General features: G+C 39.6%; 1 protein-coding gene across 1 annotated transcript in view; it reads left to right on the top strand.

Annotated features, from left to right (window-relative positions):
• SLC4A4 (solute carrier family 4 member 4) overlaps positions 1 to 18,616 on the top strand; it is a 329,830-nt gene extending 311,214 nt beyond the window's left edge. The window contains exons 21-25 of the mRNA XM_006094401.3: positions 5,937 to 6,005; positions 8,363 to 8,536; positions 12,847 to 13,008; positions 16,978 to 17,057; positions 17,762 to 18,616. Of these exons, the coding sequence (XP_006094463.1) occupies positions 5,937 to 6,005; positions 8,363 to 8,536; positions 12,847 to 13,008; positions 16,978 to 17,057; positions 17,762 to 17,867 (591 nt within the window). The 3' untranslated portion in view covers positions 17,868 to 18,616. The remainder of the gene's footprint in view (positions 1 to 5,936; positions 6,006 to 8,362; positions 8,537 to 12,846; positions 13,009 to 16,977; positions 17,058 to 17,761) is intronic.
• Positions 18,617 to 18,873: the final 257 nt, after the last annotated feature.

Below are 18,873 nucleotides of genomic sequence, written 5' to 3'. Positions count from 1 at the left end.
CCGGTCGGAGTGTCTGCCCCCTGGTGTTCAGTGCACGTCATAGCGACTGGTTGACTGTCTGCCCCCTGGTGGCCAGTGCACATCATAGCAACTGATCAACCAGTCTACTGTCTGCCCCCTGGTGGTCAGTGCACATCATAGCGAGTGGTTGAGTGGCCTTAGCATATCATTAGTATATTATGCTTTGATTGGTTGAATGGATGACGAGACACTTAGCATATTAGGCTTTCATTATATAGGATTATTTATTTTCATTAGCACAAAGTCAGATGTGTTTAAAGTTCTTTAGTTGTTACAGCAAATTGGCCTTCATCTTGGAGACTCTGTCAGCTGAGGAATCATGTGTGACTCCAAAAAGACACAAAGAATAGATACTATATAAGTTGCTATTTTTCGGATGAGATGCAAAACTCACATTTTCAACACTTCCTGTTTTCTCACCATGCACCCAAATATGGCTGAAAAAGAATTAAAGCTGAAAACATTTTTGTTCTTTCTTTTCCAGTGGTTCTTTTTGCCTCGGATATGCAAAGAACCTTAGTATCTACAGGAACAAATTAGAATGCAGAGAAAGGAAAAGGAGAGATGTAAGGGATCAAAGGGATCAGCGAGCATGAGCTCACTTTTCCTTTGACCTCCCTTAAGTGATCCAAGCTTTGCTCACCCTCATTAAGCTGCTAGAGTCCATAACTGTGGCTCTTTCCACCTCCTACTTTAGGTCAATGCAAAGAGTCATTGTAGGGATCAGTGAAAAAGGCAGTTCAGCAAACAGTTTTATTAGGCAAGACTTTGCCCAAAATGTGGGACATGAAATTGTTTTGTTAATATAGTTTCCAACATATTGTGGGAAACCTAGGTTTAAAAACAAGAGTAAAATAGTATAGCAATGACTACTGTGATTGTTTCTTTAAGTAATTACAACTATTCTTTACTTTAACAATCATCGCTGATAAAGTCAGCTAATTTTATTTATTTATATTTATGTATTTATTTTTATAAATGAGTTTGTTTTCATTGATTTTATAGAGAGAGGAAGGGAAAGGGAGAGAGAAAAAAATCAATCGACTGCCTACTGCATGCCCTCTATTGGGGATCCAGCCGACAACCTGGGCATGTGCCCTGACCAGGAATAAAACCAGGACCTTTTGGTGCATGGGAAGATGCTGAACCAACTGAGCCACACCAGCCAGGGCAAAGCAGCTAATTTTAGACCACATGTCCTTTTTATCATTAAAGTTTGATGTCATATGCATTCACCACAGAACTGTTGTAGCTCATTTGAAAAGTCAATGCAGGAAGAAGGAGATGTTAAGGGTAGAGTTAAACTAAAACCTAAGTTACCCGTGAATCAGAGTTACAATTAAAAGTCAAGATTAACAATTAACCTCAGAATTTACACAGAAAAGCATGATGGGGGTTACCTTGGAGGAGGGAAACTTCCCTCCCACCACCCTCACCGTGTGACTGTGTGTGTTTTAAAGAAACAGGTGACACCTTTAGAGAATGGTTTTGCTTAAGAGTTTGCCTTAAAAGGCAGATCAAATGAATGGGATTGAGAGAAATGTGTGACTTTTACTTTTTAAAATGAAATGGCTCAACATGTCATCCCTCACAAGTTTCATGGCCTCAGATGATCCTAGTCATTTTCTCCCATGCATTAAGCTGTATAGGAAGTTATTTTCTGCCCCTGCTTAGGCAGGCTTACTTTGAACATGAAGTTTATGACCTCTGTTTTGATCTCTTTGCCAAAATCTGTCTTTTCTACATGGAAGAATATAAGGAATCATAGTGTAGTAGCTTTATTAAGTTCACAAGGATACCCCTTGACCTTAGCCAGCTACGTCTTACATGCCCAGATCTCACTACTGATTCAATGCAGAACTGTTGGGAAGCAGGCATAACTGGCTTCCCAGGCTGGTTAAACCTTTCAGATGTGTGTTTCTGTTTGGGAGACTAAAGAGCAGCAAAAGATGAAAGGTAGCTTACTTTTCTCATTCCTCTGGCAAGCCTAAAGAAATAAAGATCGTGTAAAGTTCACTGCTACCTCTGTTGCCTTTGCTTGAAGTAGTTTATCAACAGGAGGAGTGGTGGCCAAAATTTATCTTTCAGATTGGTTTAGTGTTCTAAAATGTGAAGGGTAGCAAAGAATTAGTACTTGGCAAACATTGGTTGAACTCCTACAATATGCCACACACCCTGCTCATTAACAGGGAAATACAGATAAACAATAGTGATGATGATGATGATGATAGTGATTGTAATAGTAGCTTCCATTTATTGAGCTTGGTATTGGACTAAGGGCTCAGTACAGATTTTTAACATTTAGTTCTCCAATAACACTTACAAAACTATCTTAATAATTGCACTCATTTTTCAGATAAGAAAAATGATGAATAACCAGTCAGGTCACAACATTCTTAAATGGCAGAGCCAAGATTCGATCTTAGGCAGTCTGGCTCCAAAGGTTGATTTCATAACCATCAGAGTTTACCTCCTTTTAAAATAAAACAGTACTTACTGTCAAATAATTCATTCAGTTTCATTTCCCATGAGGTGATCTTTTCCAGCCTCTTTGATCCATTTTCCAATTCTCTCATATGGAGAGAAATGTGGCATTTTCACAAACTGATCGTACCTCACTCCACAGTTTCTTCAATGACGAGGGAGCAGTTTACAAGTCAGCAACTTTCATATTAACCCAGATTTGTAAGACTTAAGGGCATTGGGATGTTATTTTAATAACATGTTCCTAAAGGCAGCTGTTATAGTTGAAAGGGCAATACTGTAGAGCTTAAATAAAACCCAGGCTTCAAGTCTGACCTTTGCAGCAATCCTTCTGGTCTATACTCCAGTCCGTGTCCTCCCCCCCTTCCCTCCCCCACCCGGGAGGGACCAAAGAGAGTTGTGCTTTGCAGCTGCAGGCTTTTGACTTGGCAGTGCAGGTCCTGATAATGACATCAATGCCACATTTATCAGTTATTGAAGATTATTAGGCAGACCTATGCTGTCTGATTTCTGTGCCCATGCTCTTAAATAGGACTTTGTTCAGAGTTTTATACCCCACCCCCTCACCCTCTACCACACACCACACACTCCCCCCCCCCCCCCCGCCACACACACACACACACACACACACACACACACACACACACACATTATTTTGCTGGGAGGCCTCACTCCTGTACTGAAGTCTGTGCTGTGGATAACTACAATCTATCTTTCTTATTAGACTTACCCTTTTTGCATTTTTTCCTTATGGAAATAATCTAACACTATCAGAAAAATAAAAGGGAAGGAGAAGTGAAAGAAAGTGGAATGACAGTCACCAGAATTTGGTCATTTCAATGACCTAGTCTGAATCTGACCTAGTCTCAGTATGTTCGTCTTCATTGACTTCATCTCAGTTTCATTATTCTGTCTGGTTGTAGGATCAAGCACGTAATTTTTTCATTTTTATGTTTATTAAAGGCATTATAATATTTTTTATAATTATACTTTTTGGCTTTCTGGGTATGATTGATTAAATAATTTTCTTTGCATAATTTTATCATTTGGCAATTCTTATTATGCCTATAAACCTGGTATACCTTGTGTTTTAATTTCTCCTGCCTTGCTTTGTAAAAATAGGTCTATCTCCTCTAACTAGTTATATTATTTTAACTTAAAAGAGGATCCCATCTTTTAAAAACACGTTCTTCTTTCCATCCTCGGGCAAAATTTTTGTTGTGATGAATGATTCCATTGTAATGAATTTTTAAAGATTGACCTCTGATGTGACTCATTAACCAAATCCAATAAGAAATATCCTCTTACTCAGTAATTCTATTAAAATTTATCAAGATTTCCACACTGGGAGGTTTTTATTGAGACACTGCATTACTGTACAGAAAATGGTGAATTTCACAAGGCATCTGTATCACAATGAAGTTGGCCGAAAATCTAATTAATAGTCTCTCTTGTATGTACTGTTTCCTTTTCACCATTGGATCATTTTTTAAAACATCTTCATATCTGAAGCTGTTTTCCTACCCATACCCCATGCCGTTCTGAGTTATTGGTGAATTCTGATTTTTTTGGTGGTAGATTCAGTAACATTTGTCATCATAAGTTCAGAAAGAATAGGCCTGGGCACAAGCACAGCTTGCCTCCACTTTGGCATTAGAACCACATTAGAGAAAATATGAGCGAAGCCAAGGTGAGGGGTGGACACAGGGCCATGATCACCTTTGTGATTACTTTCCTTCAAGCCAGGAGAGCACTTTATACAGATTAAAAAGTAACTCCTGCAGGGCTTCTAACCAGTTTCCCATGAACTGTATGTCTCTTTCCCCCCTCCCACCTTTCTTTTCTCCCCAAGAAATTAGAAATAAAATGACAAGAAGGAAATCATCCTGTATTAAGGAACAATGGCGGTGCCCCTGCCTGTGGAACGTATTTTAAAAATTAAGAAAGGAGTCAAAGCGATAAAATGGTGCCGTTGTTAGTTTCATTTCTTACTTTGTTGTTGTTGTTGTCAATTCATACAGAGTAATGGCAAGGAATGGAACATTCGCATTCTAAAAGGAATAAAGGCACGTGTCAGAACTCCAGTGGCTGGAGCGTGATGTGCTCACCTCTTTGTGGGGACTAGTGGGCATTACAGCACACAGGGCTCCCCCACCACTCACACCATCCCTCCCACCTCCTTCAACGTTCAATGTCATTTACTTTCCTTTGAGCTGAAGGTCAAATTACCTATGTTAAAATTCTTAGTCTTTTTTAGAAGCACGTGATGTTTTATGGACATAAGTGTATTTATTCCATATAAACTTAACCATTCCTCTAACAAACCAATAACAATTGGAGATCCCTGTGATATTTTGAAATTTGCTATTTCCCCAATAGTGACCAAAGGCTTTCATACTGATACTGAGGTACTCACAAAGAAAGGCTGATAGAAATTGTGCATCACTTAGCACGTGCAATAGTTCTTTAAAAATGACTCTAAAGTCATTCTGTTGTCTTGCTACAATAGCCTACTTTATGTAGATGAGGTAAGATTGGGCTTAATTGATTGTGGTTTTAGCTTTGAAAACTCCTGAAGTTACTTGAGCTCCTTTTCAAAATAGAACCTTGGGAACCTTGGTTGGTGCAGATAGAAGACTTCCCAGAAGCTCATCCTTGACACGCTTCATCCTTGGAGTCCTAGGGAATAGGACTGGGAATAGATAAAACTTTCAAACAGCACAGTGGAACGTCCCAGTCCCATTGTCAAACTGCTTTGTATAATGTAAAAAGACTCCTGCTAATTAAAGCATGAAACGTATTAATTTAGTTCTGAAAGCTGTGTATTAATCCCTGTGTGGAATTAATTGCTTGCAGATGCTTGATGCTCCTTTCAAGCGGTGTTCTCATTAGTGAGTTCCCAGTATTCCTGAGGAGAAGAAAGGGGACAGTCGTTTGATGCTTTAGTTGAAAGAAGCATTTAAACACCAAGTAGATAGATCATTTGGTAAAAATTATTAAGGAAAAAAATCAATAGACTGTTGGGCAAAGAACTTGGCCTCAGGAGTGAGGTGACCGACCCTCTGCCCCTCTTTCTACCTCACAGCTCATGCAAACATCTGGCTTACATAGTCATTCCTTTTAAGGCGAAAAGCAAACAAACTTTTTCCCCATTAAAAAACCTACTTATTAAGGTCATGCATGCTCATTGTAAACAAATACAAACAGGCATCAAATGAAAATTCAATGTCTCCTTCACCTCCATCTATTTCTAGTACAGAGGGTTGAAGTTTGTCAATGATTACCAAAGCACACTAATTAGAGATCATTATATTATTACGTTCTATCTTTTAGTTTCAGATTTAGCTTTTATTTAAACTACCCCTCTCCATTACTGTATTTGCTATTATTATTATTATTTTTAACTGGTCTCCAATTTTTTTCTTTCCTAGTTTATTCCCATGCCTGTACTCTATGGCGTGTTCCTGTATATGGGGGTAGCATCCCTTAATGGTGTCCAGGTAAGTTTTCCATAGCCACCTAAGTACAGTCAAGTTTTCCTAGTAGTAAGGCTAGTCCAGTAATCGATCTCTGAAAAGGAAAGTGCTAATTATTTGCTAAGTTTTTAAAGTGCATTTATTTTCTACTTTCTCTACCATTATCTACTTTTCATTTTCTGATTTAATTAACAAAGTTAGCTTGTGTTAACAAATGTTATCATACATACCCATTCTTAAAACAGGCTGTTAAAGGTCATGTGATCAGGAAAGTAAGAGAGCTATGATCTACCTTCCTTTCTTCTTTCTTTCCTCTCTCTCTCTCTCTCTCTCTCTTCCTTCCTCTTCTTTTTTTCTTTTCATCTCAAAAAGGAAATCAACCCTTTCAGTGTACTCTTCAAGATACTATTTGCCATTTGCCTTTACCTATACTGAGAACGGGTTCTTCTTATGTGATGTACTTTTTACATGACTGGATTCAGTGATCAAAGTTTTGAACCAATAAAAAAATAAAGTCAGTGTGGTTTATGTATTACTTTTGTTGAAATCTTCAGCTATTCACAACTTTGGTAAACTGTCCCCCTTTAAAAAAAGTCATTAGAGAAAACTTTGTCTTTCCATTGAGGTTTAATTTAATTGGCACTGGGAAACTGGAAGTCCTTCTGCTGATTTCTGGCATCTTGTTAGCTGAAGCCTTATTTAGCACTTAGTAACATTTTAATGGGAAAAGACAGCATGTTCTGCGAACACCCTAACAATTTATTTAAACCCGTTCATAATTGTCCTTGCTTTCATTTCATTTATTGAGTTTAGATTAATTTAGTTTTAGAGTCAGCTAGAGCTGGACAAGTGGCCAGACTCCCCAGAAGAGAAAAGGCTACTTTATTTTTCCTTATTTAGGCCCATTAAGTAGAGTTCTTCGCCATTTGGTTATTTGTTACAAAACACAAGGCGGTTTTCAGAGATTGGACTAGATGACGATGCATGCGTGTTTATTTGTGCCTATGAAACTTTGGGGCAGATAAATGTATCAAAATATTATATTTGTCCCTGGCATTGTATATATTGTTTACTCTCCTAAGTGGAAAGATGTGAAAATAATGTGACCTTCAAACTAATAGTGCTTATTTTTGTTTAGCTTTGAAAGGTCAGTCTAGATAAGAAGTTTGATTGTATGCATTCTAAGTGCTTGATTGATGGTTAGAGCTCCGTACATGTTTATTAAATAGAGGAAAGACATCTATATCACAGTGACGGGGAAACCCTTTGTGAAGGGAAAGATAGTCGCGTTCTAAAACTCGGCTGTTGTCCGTATTGCCTTTTCTCTCTTTTCCTTACTTTCCTCTTGATTCTTCCTCTTTTAGAACTTTTGGCAAGATTTGATTTTAGCAGGAAATTTTGTAACCCGATCTTTATAAGCAGCAAGGCCCTCAGAGACTGTTGCCTGTGATAGTCTAGTTTTCTTTTACACTTCTCCCTTCCCTCCAGAGAGAAAGCTGGGATATTATTTCAGAGTTCTTGTTGCATAATAACTCACTTTAGCAGTTATGTACTGAGCATCTTTCATCGGAAAGATCGTATGATGGGTATGGAGATATCATCCTTGTAATCATCATCAGTGTAAATTCAACAGCTATTCTGTGAAGCACAGCACCTGGCACCCAGGTGCTCGGCAGTGGTTTCAATACCTGCTTATACACGACGGTGTGACAGCCTCTCCAGGATTCTGCTATCTGGTTGTGGACACTCTGAAACTCACTGTAATTAATATTCACATGGCTTTTCTCTTTTAAAAATGGTAGTGCATTGCTGAATGTGTTACTTATGCCATAGATAATGTGGAGTTAATGAAAATGCCAGTGCATCCCCACTTTCAAGTTGGATACTTCCTTTATGTCTGTGAAACATCCCTGAAATGTACATGACACATAGCTGCATCTCCTCCTCTTTCAGATAAGACAACAAAGGTAGTATAAGATGCATTAGTGTAAGATACGTTAGTTATGTGTCTTGCTTCTGCATATCATTATTAAAGTAGTCACAAGATCCTCTGTCCCAAGACTCAGATAGTATGGATAGAAAGAGACGAACGTCTAGAATTTATAGTGTGCTTTGGAACTTTATTCTTGGAGGCCACTTTATCTCATATGTCTGCATAACGTTCCTGCAAAGTAATGAAAATCGCAAGACTCCTACAATGTCTAATGGTGCTGGTTAGGCTAAATTTCTGCACTCCTTGACCACTGTCCTCTGGAAGAGATACTGCTTGCCCAAATTACAGGGTGTGAGTCACTAGTGGAGAGTTGGGCATAATGGAAATGACCTCGTGCATCCGCTCTTGAAGTAATGCAGCTGTTCTCTCCTCCCCTTCTGCTCCCCAGTTCATGGATCGCCTGAAGCTGCTCCTGATGCCTCTGAAGCATCAGCCTGACTTTATCTACCTGCGCCATGTCCCGCTGCGCAGAGTCCACCTGTTCACCTTCCTGCAGGTGTTGTGTCTAGCCCTGCTCTGGATCCTCAAGTCAACCGTGGCTGCTATCATTTTTCCAGTCATGGTAGGGATTTCTTTCAAATGAACCTATCCATGAGGTCATACCAATATCATGTGGTTATGGTGATATGGGAGACACAGGTATCTTTTATGTGTGGTTCCAGTTTTTTCCAGCTTTGACTAAATCCTTTAGATTGGCTCAGTTGTAATGTAAGGTTCCTCTGCCTGTGACTGTCTACACTGGGCCTCAGAGTCAGACTAAGCTGAGTTCAGATTCCGGCCCTGGTTCGTGCTGGTTGGTGAAACTCCCTGAGCTGCCATTGACTTATCCATAAGATGAGGAATGTTATTATTCTGAGCATCAGTAATGAATATCAAATATATAGCACAACGCCCGGCACATAGTAGACACCAGTACACATTGGTTATTTTTAAAATACAATAGAATTTTGTACAATAGAGTCAATGTAACAAAGTTATGGTGGATTTCAGTCCAAATAATAGCGGACAAATTGGGAAACTTATGAGAGGTTATCCAGTCAATTAGAAGAAAAGGAATGAGAAGTTTCGCTTTTGAAGGTCTTGCTAGTTTCATCATGCTAAATTAAAGTCTGGGCTCTCTATCCTTGCTGTGATATGGTGAGATGTACTGGGTGAAAAGGTGAAAGGATTAGGAAGTAGACTAGTAGTTACAAGACAGACACAGGGACGTAAATGACAGCATATGAAATATAGTCATTAATATTGTAATAACTGTGAATAGTGCCAGGTGGGTACTGGAAATATCAGGGGGATCACTTGGAAAGTATATGATTATCTAACCACTATGCTGTACACCTGAAACTAATCTACACTAATAAAAGAGAAACATGGTAATTAGCGTACGACCGCTACCCTTTTCATTGGCTAATCAGTGAGTATATGCAAATTAACTGACAACCAAGATGGCGGCCGGCAGCCATGCACTGAAGTGAACAGGGAGGCTTGCTTGCTCCAGTGACTGGCGGACTCCAACGTTCCCCACCTGCCGCTGCCGGCCTCTGACCTGGCAGTTTGAAACATTGTAACAAATATAGAAGCTAAACAAAACCCCAGAAACCAGCTTTTAGCCGCCGGGATCTCAGAGCTGGAGTTATACATTGTTTCGATTATAGAAGGCAAACAAACCAGCTTTCAGCAGCGGAAGCCTCAGAGCTAGAGCCAGAGCTAAAGCTGGCCCAGAATAAAAAAAAAAAAAAGAAAAAAAGGAGCGGTTGGTAGCTTCAGTCAATCGCCAGCCTGAAAGCAGCCCTCAGCCCCTCACCCAGACTGGCCAGGCACCCCAGTGGGGACCCCCCACCCTGAAGGGTGTGTGACCAGCTGCAAACAGCCATCATCCCCTCATCCAGGCTGGCCAGGCACCCCAGTGGGGACCCCCACCCTGATCCAGGACACCCTTCAGGGCAAACCAGCCGGCCCCCAGGCCTCTATCCTATATAGTAAAAGGGTAATATGCCTCCCAGCACCGGGATCAGCAGAGCCACGAGGCCTCCTGGCACCGGATCAGCGTGACAGGGGGCAGCGCCCAAACCCCCTGATCGCCCTGCGACTCTGTGTGTGACAGGGTGCAGTGCCCCAACCCCCTGATCGGCCCTGCTCTGTGTGGACAGGGTAGAGCCATAACCTCCCCATTGGCCCTGCCCTGAGTGTGACAGTGGCGGCGCCCCAACCCCCTGATCGGCCCTGCTCTGTGGGTGATAGAGGGCAGCGTCCCAACCCCCCCACCCGCCACGGGCCCTGCTCTGTGTGTGATGGGGTAGAGCCATAACCTCCCCATTGGCCCTGCCCTGAGTGTGACAATGGCGGCGCCCCAACCCCTTGATCGGCCCTGCTCTGTGTGTGACAGGGGCCGGTGCCCTAACTCCCCTATCGGCCCTACTCTGTGAGTGACAGGGGGGGAGCTCCTCAACCCCCTGATCGGCCCTGCTCTGTGCATGACAGGGGGGGAGCTCCCCAACCCCCTGATGAGCCCTGCTCTGTGCATGACAGGGGGGCAGCGCCCAACCCCCTGATTAGCCCTGCTCTGTGCGTGACAGGGTACGGAGCCCCAACCCCCCTGATGGGCCCTGCTCTGTGCGTGACAGGGGGCAGCGCCCCAACCCCCTGATTGGCCCTGCTCTGTGTGTGACAGGGGGTGGCGCCGCAACCTCCCCATCGACCCTGCCTTGAGTGTGACAGGGGGCAGTGCCCCAACCCCCCAATCAGCCCTACCCTGAGCATGACTGAGGGTGGCATTGCAACCTCCCAACCCGCCCTGCTCTGTGCATGACAGGGGGCAGCGCCCCAGCTCCCTAATCAGCCCTGCTCTGAGCCCGACCAGGGGCTGCACCTAGGGATTGGGCCTGCCCTCTGCCACCCAGGAGCAGGCCTAAGCCAGCAGGTCATTATCTCCTGAGGGGTCCCAGACTGCGAGAGGGCACAGGCCGGGCTGAGGGACCCCCCCCTTCCCCCCCGAGTGCACAAATTTTTGTGCATCGAGCCTCTAGTACAAAATAATATTGAATGTGAAAGATGGAAAAAGAAAATGCTAGCTCTGTATTTGGTTTCCTTATTGAATTTTATACTTTACCATAGATTTCCATTTCTTGCAAGAAAATACATATACATACACTTGAAACAAGTCACAAAGCCAGCCTCAAGTCTGCTCTGTCACCGCTAGGGCTTTGGAAACAATTTTCATACATAAACCATATTATATTTTTTATAAAAATTCTCTTAGTCAGGATTATTATTTTGTTTTATGGTTATTTATTATTTATAATTGTGTGGGGTTTTTTTTTCTCCAGGGATGCAGGGATAATGATATAAAATACTAGTGATATTAGTAGTCATATTTTTTTCTTGATAATCCCTTATATCTCTTTTTATCTTTTTGTTTTTATGTTATTCTGTTTTATTTTTTAATTATTTAAATTATAATCTACATTCAATATTATTATGTATTAGTTTCAGGTTCACAGCATTATGGTTAGACAATCACATACTTTACAAAGTGTTCCCCCTGATATTCCAGTACCCACCTGGCACCATACATAGTTATTACAATATTATTGACTATATTCCCTATGCTGTACTTTACATCCCCATGACTGTTTTGTAACTACCAATCTGTACGTCTCAGTTCCTTCACCCAGTTCCCCAGCTCCCTCTTAAACTCTGTTAACTTACTGAAAAACACACTGAGTGAGGGAAAAACTCCCATTTGCCTGTTGGTATAATATAATGTACCTATCAATTAGTTTTGCTAAAGCCAAGAAAAAAACAAATTTAGACAGGTTAAATTTGAAATATATCTAGTAAATCACTTATTGCTTGTGCTAAATAATAAAACAAAGTTTTACCTTTATAAAGTATTTTCATCTTTTGAGAGCTTTTATTTGATCCCCAAAACAATCACATAATTTCAGTAGAGCAGATTTATTAACATGTCTAGGAAATGAAGAAACTGAAACCCAGAGAGCATATAGATAAAGACAACTGTTTATTTGAAGCAGAGTCATGACTTATATCCTAGCACGTACACATTTCACCGTTGAGCAAGGACATCTTTAATGTCCCTTCAGAAGTTCATCTTTAAGAGCTATTTATGGAATCAAAGATACGGAGTTGAAGAATACTGATCTTAGAGGCAGGCAGCTGGGCCCCTCCGTGCTCTTCCTTGTTCTGGCTCAGTGATCTTGGATGCTGTACGTATGTCTATAAGCTTTAGTTTCCTCAGCTGTAAGATAGAGATCATAATATCTACTCCTCAGGTTTGTTGTGAGAATAAGAAAATACTGCCTAAGAGTTTTAGCACAGCATCTGAAACATGGTAAGTATGCAGTTAGTGATAGTTTTTTTTAAGTTGCTCAGTAGATTAAATGGTCTGTGCATATCCAACTGCTACCTCATTATTAATACTTTAAAGATGTCTTAGTGTACTGTATGTTGCACAGATTTTCAACAACTTGTATACTGTTTTAATTTTGAGTAATTAGAAATCATATGCAGGCCATTTTTTTCTTTAACATTTTAGTTATTTTATTGAAAAGCTAAAACATGGAAGAAAATAATTTAAAAACTAATCATTTCACATTGAGATTCTAAGTGAAATTGATTACACATTTCATTGAGCAAAACAAAGTGAGTGTCAATTAACACTTTTATAAGCCAACTTTCTCCATGAAGAAAATGTTTATGGTCCACTTAATATAAGTTCATACAAGCAAGATGAGTTCCAGCATCCTCTAGCCTTATACAAAGTAGGTTTCAACTGCCTTTGGTAGGGAAGTATTTATACCATTATGACTTCATCTGACATGGTTCCTTTCATATTTTTTATATTTATTCTTTCAGATCTTGGCACTGGTAGCTGTCAGAAAAGGCATGGACTACCTCTTCTCCCAGCACGACCTCAGCTTCCTCGATGATGTCATTCCAGAAAAGGAAAAGAAGAAGAAGGAAGATGAGAAGAGAAAGAAAAAGAAGAAAGGAAGTCTGGACAGTGACATTGATGATGTAAGGAATTTCCCAGAATTCCAAAGTAACGCTAGTTAAAGAAATGTATGTGAAAAATCAATTTTTTTATCCCTTATGTGAGATGTATGTCTGAGTTTCGAAAATGTTTACTTGTCCATGTTACATGTCAGTCTTCACCTTCCTTTACCCTTTATTTTCTCTTTAGTTTTTTATATTTTCTGAAGCCTTTCTTTAACCATTAATACACTAAAAATGATAAAGTGACTTCTGAAAACCAAACCAAAAAAAGTCCACTACTTCTAAAGAACTCCAATCTCATAAATAAATAAAAAAGTTCACTTAGTGCTGCTATAAAATGTATTTGATTTGCTGTTGACAATCCAGGATTTAAATTTGAGATGACTCCGGTTTATGTAATAATGTTAAGCCTAATGTAGACAAATGCTGGTGCCCTCACCTCCCATTATCTATGTTGGAGTAGGCTCTCAACCAAAGTCCTCTGCTATTGTTTTTATCTTTGCATTGGGCTTTGACATGATTTTGGATTATTTCTCTGTAACCCTTCAATTAAAAGGAAAGGGAATTGTACTGTAGGGTCTTTTTACATAATTGTAATAGTCATAGGTGATCCTCCTTCAGTTGGGTGATTAAGTTGAAAAATAAAATAATTGCCTATTTTTTTTCTTTAGGAGACCATTTCAGAGGAATACAGGTGCTCTAATAGGAGTCTGTAATTAGTGCTAGGAGAAAAGATGAGATTTGTTTAACATACACACACAGAGCCTATCCTAGTAGTCTTTGAAAGGACTGCCAAAATGAGATTTTCTGTGTGAAGATTTGTTCTGAATTTTTCAACACAGTGAAGTATCCCCATTCTAATGGGATCCCTGGGATCCCATTCTAAAATGGGAGTGTAGTTAATTTTTGCTGTGTACTATATACTTGATCATTTTGATTGATCATGCATACTTGTCTTCAATTGCCAAAACAGCTGTTTCTAGTATATATTTTTGTTCCTACTTTACATATGAGGAACTTTAGACTGAGAAATGTTAAGTCATTTTTTTAAGTGTATACATGATAACAAATTCATAAGTATTTGCTGATGGAAAGCTTTCCAGTTGTTCCAATATGTAGTGCCTTTCTTTTGGTGCAGTGCTAGTTTTAATCAACTCAATCCCATTAACTCAGAAGGGAGAAAAACAAATGTGAGGGAGAAAGATGGTGTAGAATTTGAAAAGTTAGCCAAGCGGGAATGATTGTATCTAAGGCTTTTCTCCTTAGTGCAATGTAAATGACAATATGGTAAGTTTAATCAATATTGGGAGGTAGGGAGGTCTGTATAGTAACACCTTTCTTAAAACTTACAAATTTCTTTCACAGTCTGACTGCCCATACTCAGAAACAGTCCCAAGTATTAAAATTCCAATGGACATCATGGAACAGCAGCCTTTCCTAAGTGATAGCAAACCTTCCGACAGTGAGTAGAACTAACCTCTTGCTTCCCTGCTTTAATATGATTTGCACTTGCAGAGAAAAAAACGTTAGAACGATCATTTACATTAACTTTCCTTCCATTTTCTTTTTTCTCTATGCGAAGATTTACACTTAGGTATTGTTTTAAAACTTCATTTTTACATTCCCTGAGCTTCCCTTTCCTTCCTTTTATCTTAAGTTTTTGCTTGGCAGTCTTTTCTCTGACCCAAGTTATCACCAGTTTCTTTCAGTTGCTAAACTCATAACCATGTCTTTAACTGATTTTTCTTTTTCCTGCTGGTGTTTAGAATTGCGGCTCGTAGGACTACATCACTGTCTGTTACTGTTTGTCTTCCTTAGGCTTCAGCCAATGAGCAGATCAGCCCAAAAGAGAAATTGCAACACGGGTTCTCAGTGATTAATGAATCAATGATTAATATTGAGAATTTGGAGTAATTGATTATTTTAAATTTTATTGGCAATCATAAACTAATTAACAGAAATTTCTAGGTATGATTTACAAGATTTGTGCATTTTCTCCCTCATGTCTTCCTCCTCTGCTATTTCCAAATCACCTTTGTAACTGCACTGTTTTTTCCTTAGGTAACAGCCCGCTGGCTGGCTACGGTGTAGTGATTTCTGACACGTCGCCTTTTCTTTTGTAATCAACAGCCTCCTTAAAAAGGGGGGAACCTCTGTAGTAACATTACTGAATATATCTCAAGCTTTTCCAATAGCAGTTGTCTCCAAACTACTTTCACTTTGCGTTCTCGTTGGAAGAAAATGTATTTTTTTAAGATCCAGATGCACTTCAAAGTCTACTGATCTGCTAAAGGCAAAAGACAGTTGAGACCTTCTCTCTTCTATTTGACAATACCACTTCAATAACAGCTTACCGAGAGAAGTTTGAAATGAATGACTGTTTATGAAAATAGGTATATGAGTTATTGATTGCTGTGTAACAAATTACTATAAAGTTTAGCCGCCGGAAACAACAAACCTGTTTTCTAACACAGTTCCTGACATTCTGAAATTCGGGAGCAGCTGATTTGGATGGTTCTGGGTCCGGGTATCTCATGAGGTTGCAGTCAAGTTCTCGGCTGGGGCTGAGTCCTGACGGGAACTGGGATCTGGTTCCAAACTCAGTCACAAGGCAGTTGGCAGATGTCAGTCCCTTGGTCTGTGGGCGCCTCCATAGAGCTGCCCATGCATGAATTGGCTTCCGCCAGAGCCAGTGATAACAGAGTGTGGAACCAAAGCAGGAACTGCAGTCTTTTATAACCGAATCTCAAAAGCAGTATATCATCCCTTCTGCCATATTATATTAATCATACAAACCAACCCTGGTACAGTATGGGAAGGAATTATACAAGGATATGAATACCAGGAGGCAGGGAGCATTGGAATCTGGCCAGCACACTAGGTTTAAAGAATGAGAACACTCTCACCTTTAGTGTCTAATCTGAACGTAGGCTATAGGTTATAACTGAGGCCAATTTCTTCTCAATCCTGTCAGTGGGATTGAGTTAATTTTTCCTTTTTAAATTCAAGGTCCCCAAACCATGTTCTAGCTTCATTATTCATCTTCAGAGCATCAATAGCAAATGAAGACTGAAAGAGAGCCCATTATGTATGTTGTCCATTGACATTGTAAGCTAGTGGAGCCCTTCCAAGTACAGTTTAAAGGCTGCTTTAGAAAAAAAAATCCGTTAGAATTTGAGGCTCCTGGAAAAAATGTATAGCAATTAGATTATCTAGTGCTAGTATTCTTCATTCTCTCAAGAATCCTTTAAGAAGGATACTTTGAAAGCTGATATATTAGAAATTTACTTAAGCAAATCACCCATGATCATTCTAACTGACATGATTTTTTTTTACATTTTTAAATTAATTTTTAGAAAGAGAGGAAGGGAGAGAGAGAAACATCAATATGAGAGTGAAACATTGATCAGCTGCCTCCTACACACCCATACCAGGGATCGAGCCCGCAACCCAGGCATGTGCTCCGACCAGGAACAGAATCAGGGGACCTTCCAGGGCACGAGATCATGCCCAAGCCACTGAGTCACACCCACCATGGCTAAGTGACATCTTTCTAATGTCATATTTATCTTCTATAATCCATGAAAAAACAAAATTGATAGAGTTGCAGCATAAATAAGTTCCTCAAAATCGTTTTATTCCCCCACAAATCACAGGACAAAATTGTGAATGCTGAAGATGTAAGGAAATCCAAGAGTAAGCATACTTTTAAAAAATGATTCACCTCTTGCCCCCTCACTGAGAGGAACATTAGTGGTTATTCCTAGAAAAAAAAACCTGGAGTAAAGGAAGCAAAGTGATTTTGGCTTCATCACACTAGTTAGATTCTTACCTTGATACAGTGTTTATTGACATTGTCTAAACTTGCCTTTCTTACTCTTCCCCATTGTGAAAGATGCATCAATTTTTGTGGAGATTTTTATTTTCACTCTAGTTTTAAATATTACCCAAAACTACTCTTTATGGTTAACAAAGATTTTTTTTTTCCAGGAGAAAGATCACCAACATTCCTTGAACACCACACATCATGCTGATAAAATTCCTTTTCTTCAGTCACTGGGTATGCTCAGGTAAAGGACGGCCCTGTTTCCCCTACGTTGTTCTGTGCGATGATTGCCCCACAGAAATGAAGTCAAAGGCGGGTTATTGGCAGAACACCTTGTTCTCCTTCCATTTCTCTTAAATAAATTTCCCAACCACCAAACCTTGCTCCAGTTTTCACTGGTAGAAAACCTTCTAAGAGACCTTTTCTATTTACTCTCAGAAATACTGAAATCTCTCAGTAGCATTAAAATAAAGTCCCCGATCAATCAATGTCACCTCTTATCCTTTCTGTATCATCTCTGACTTAAGGAGTAACTGCATTTCCTGGCAGCTCTTCTCCAGGAGTTTCCTTCCCTCTTAACCTGGCTCTGCAGATTTCAGATCTTAGTTGGTTGCCCAGAAAGTACAATCCCTGAATATTTTCTTCATGAAAGTCTTTTTGTCCTTTAAGTTGACAGTATCACCCACCTGGCAGCCCACCTTCTTGTTTGTTTTTGTGTTGTTGTTTTTTCAAATCTAGGTATGAGGGCTTAAGACATTTTTACTTGAATATCTTGACTCTATTGGTACCTTCATCCCACTTAAAAATGTTTGTTTTATGAATACAGAAAGTGGAGATAATAATTTACAGAAAACAAAGGACACATTTGGCTTCCAATATATAGACATTTGACAGATGAGAAAGGAAATCTGATTTACTTACCAGTTCTTTTCTTTTCTTTTTCTCTAGTCCTCCTAAAACTCCAGTACAAGGTGTGCCTCAAATCAGAATAGAACTTGAGCCGGATGACAATGATGATTACTGGAGGAGCAAGGGAACAGAAACTACATTGTAACTTGTTTGTCTTTCCTCAAACTAACAGATTTTGTTGTTCATGGTCTTGTTTTTTTTCGTCTGGTTGTTTATTTTTAATTCTTGTTTTGTTTTGGGTTTTGGTCATTGGCCAAATAGTACAGTGCTCTCTCTGCTTCTCCCTCGCGTAAGGTAAAACTAAGACAGTAGTGCACCATTCCTGAAAAACAGCACCTGAAGAGTCCCCTTTTCGTTATACGCTCAGATGTATCCTCTGACAACCAAATTCCTCTGTCATGCAAGACACGCACAGACCCCGTCCTTTTCCCTTTCTTAACCAGAGGTCAAAAGTATTAAGGATTTTATAACACCTTTCATTCAAATACTGAAGGAACTTACCACTTGAGCTTTGGAGCTGTGCTTACTGGCTTGTCTTTCTGTCTGGCAGAACAAACCTTGATCTCCAGACAGAGTTTCCTCTCGCTTACGGAGCTCTCCAGAACTGGAAAAGTGCTGCTATTCTAATTTGCTCTTGCTTAGGAACCCTAATCCTAGAATTCTCAAAAGAAGAAAAACTAAAGGTACTTTATTCCCTGTAGCGAAACTATTGCCATCATTGTAGCAAGTGCTGGAATGTCCCTTTTTCCTATGCAACTTTTTTTAACCCTCTAATGAACTTATCTGTTGAGTACATTTGAAGAATATTTTTCTTCCTAGATTTTGTTGTTTAAATTATGGGGCCTAACCTGCAACTTATTTTTTTGTCAATTTTTTAAACTTTTTTTTAATTACTGTAAAATAATGAATTTTTCCTGCAGCAGGAAACATAGTTTTGAGTAGTTCTACCTCTTATTTGTAGCTGCCAGGCTTTCTGTAAAAATTGTATTGTATATAATGTGATTTTTACACACATATACACACTCATACACACACACACACACACACACAAATACACAATCTTTAAGGTAAGCCAGAGGGCTAGATCAGAGGAAAAACACCATGTTTCTAAGCATCAATTTTCCCCTTTCTTTAAAAGAAATTTATCTGTT

This window comes from Myotis lucifugus, unplaced genomic scaffold (assembly GCF_000147115.1).
Source record: "Myotis lucifugus unplaced genomic scaffold, Myoluc2.0 scaffold_136, whole genome shotgun sequence".
NCBI classification, from domain to species: domain Eukaryota; kingdom Metazoa; phylum Chordata; class Mammalia; order Chiroptera; family Vespertilionidae; genus Myotis; species Myotis lucifugus.
This window is presented reverse-complemented; position numbering and strand designations above follow the sequence as displayed.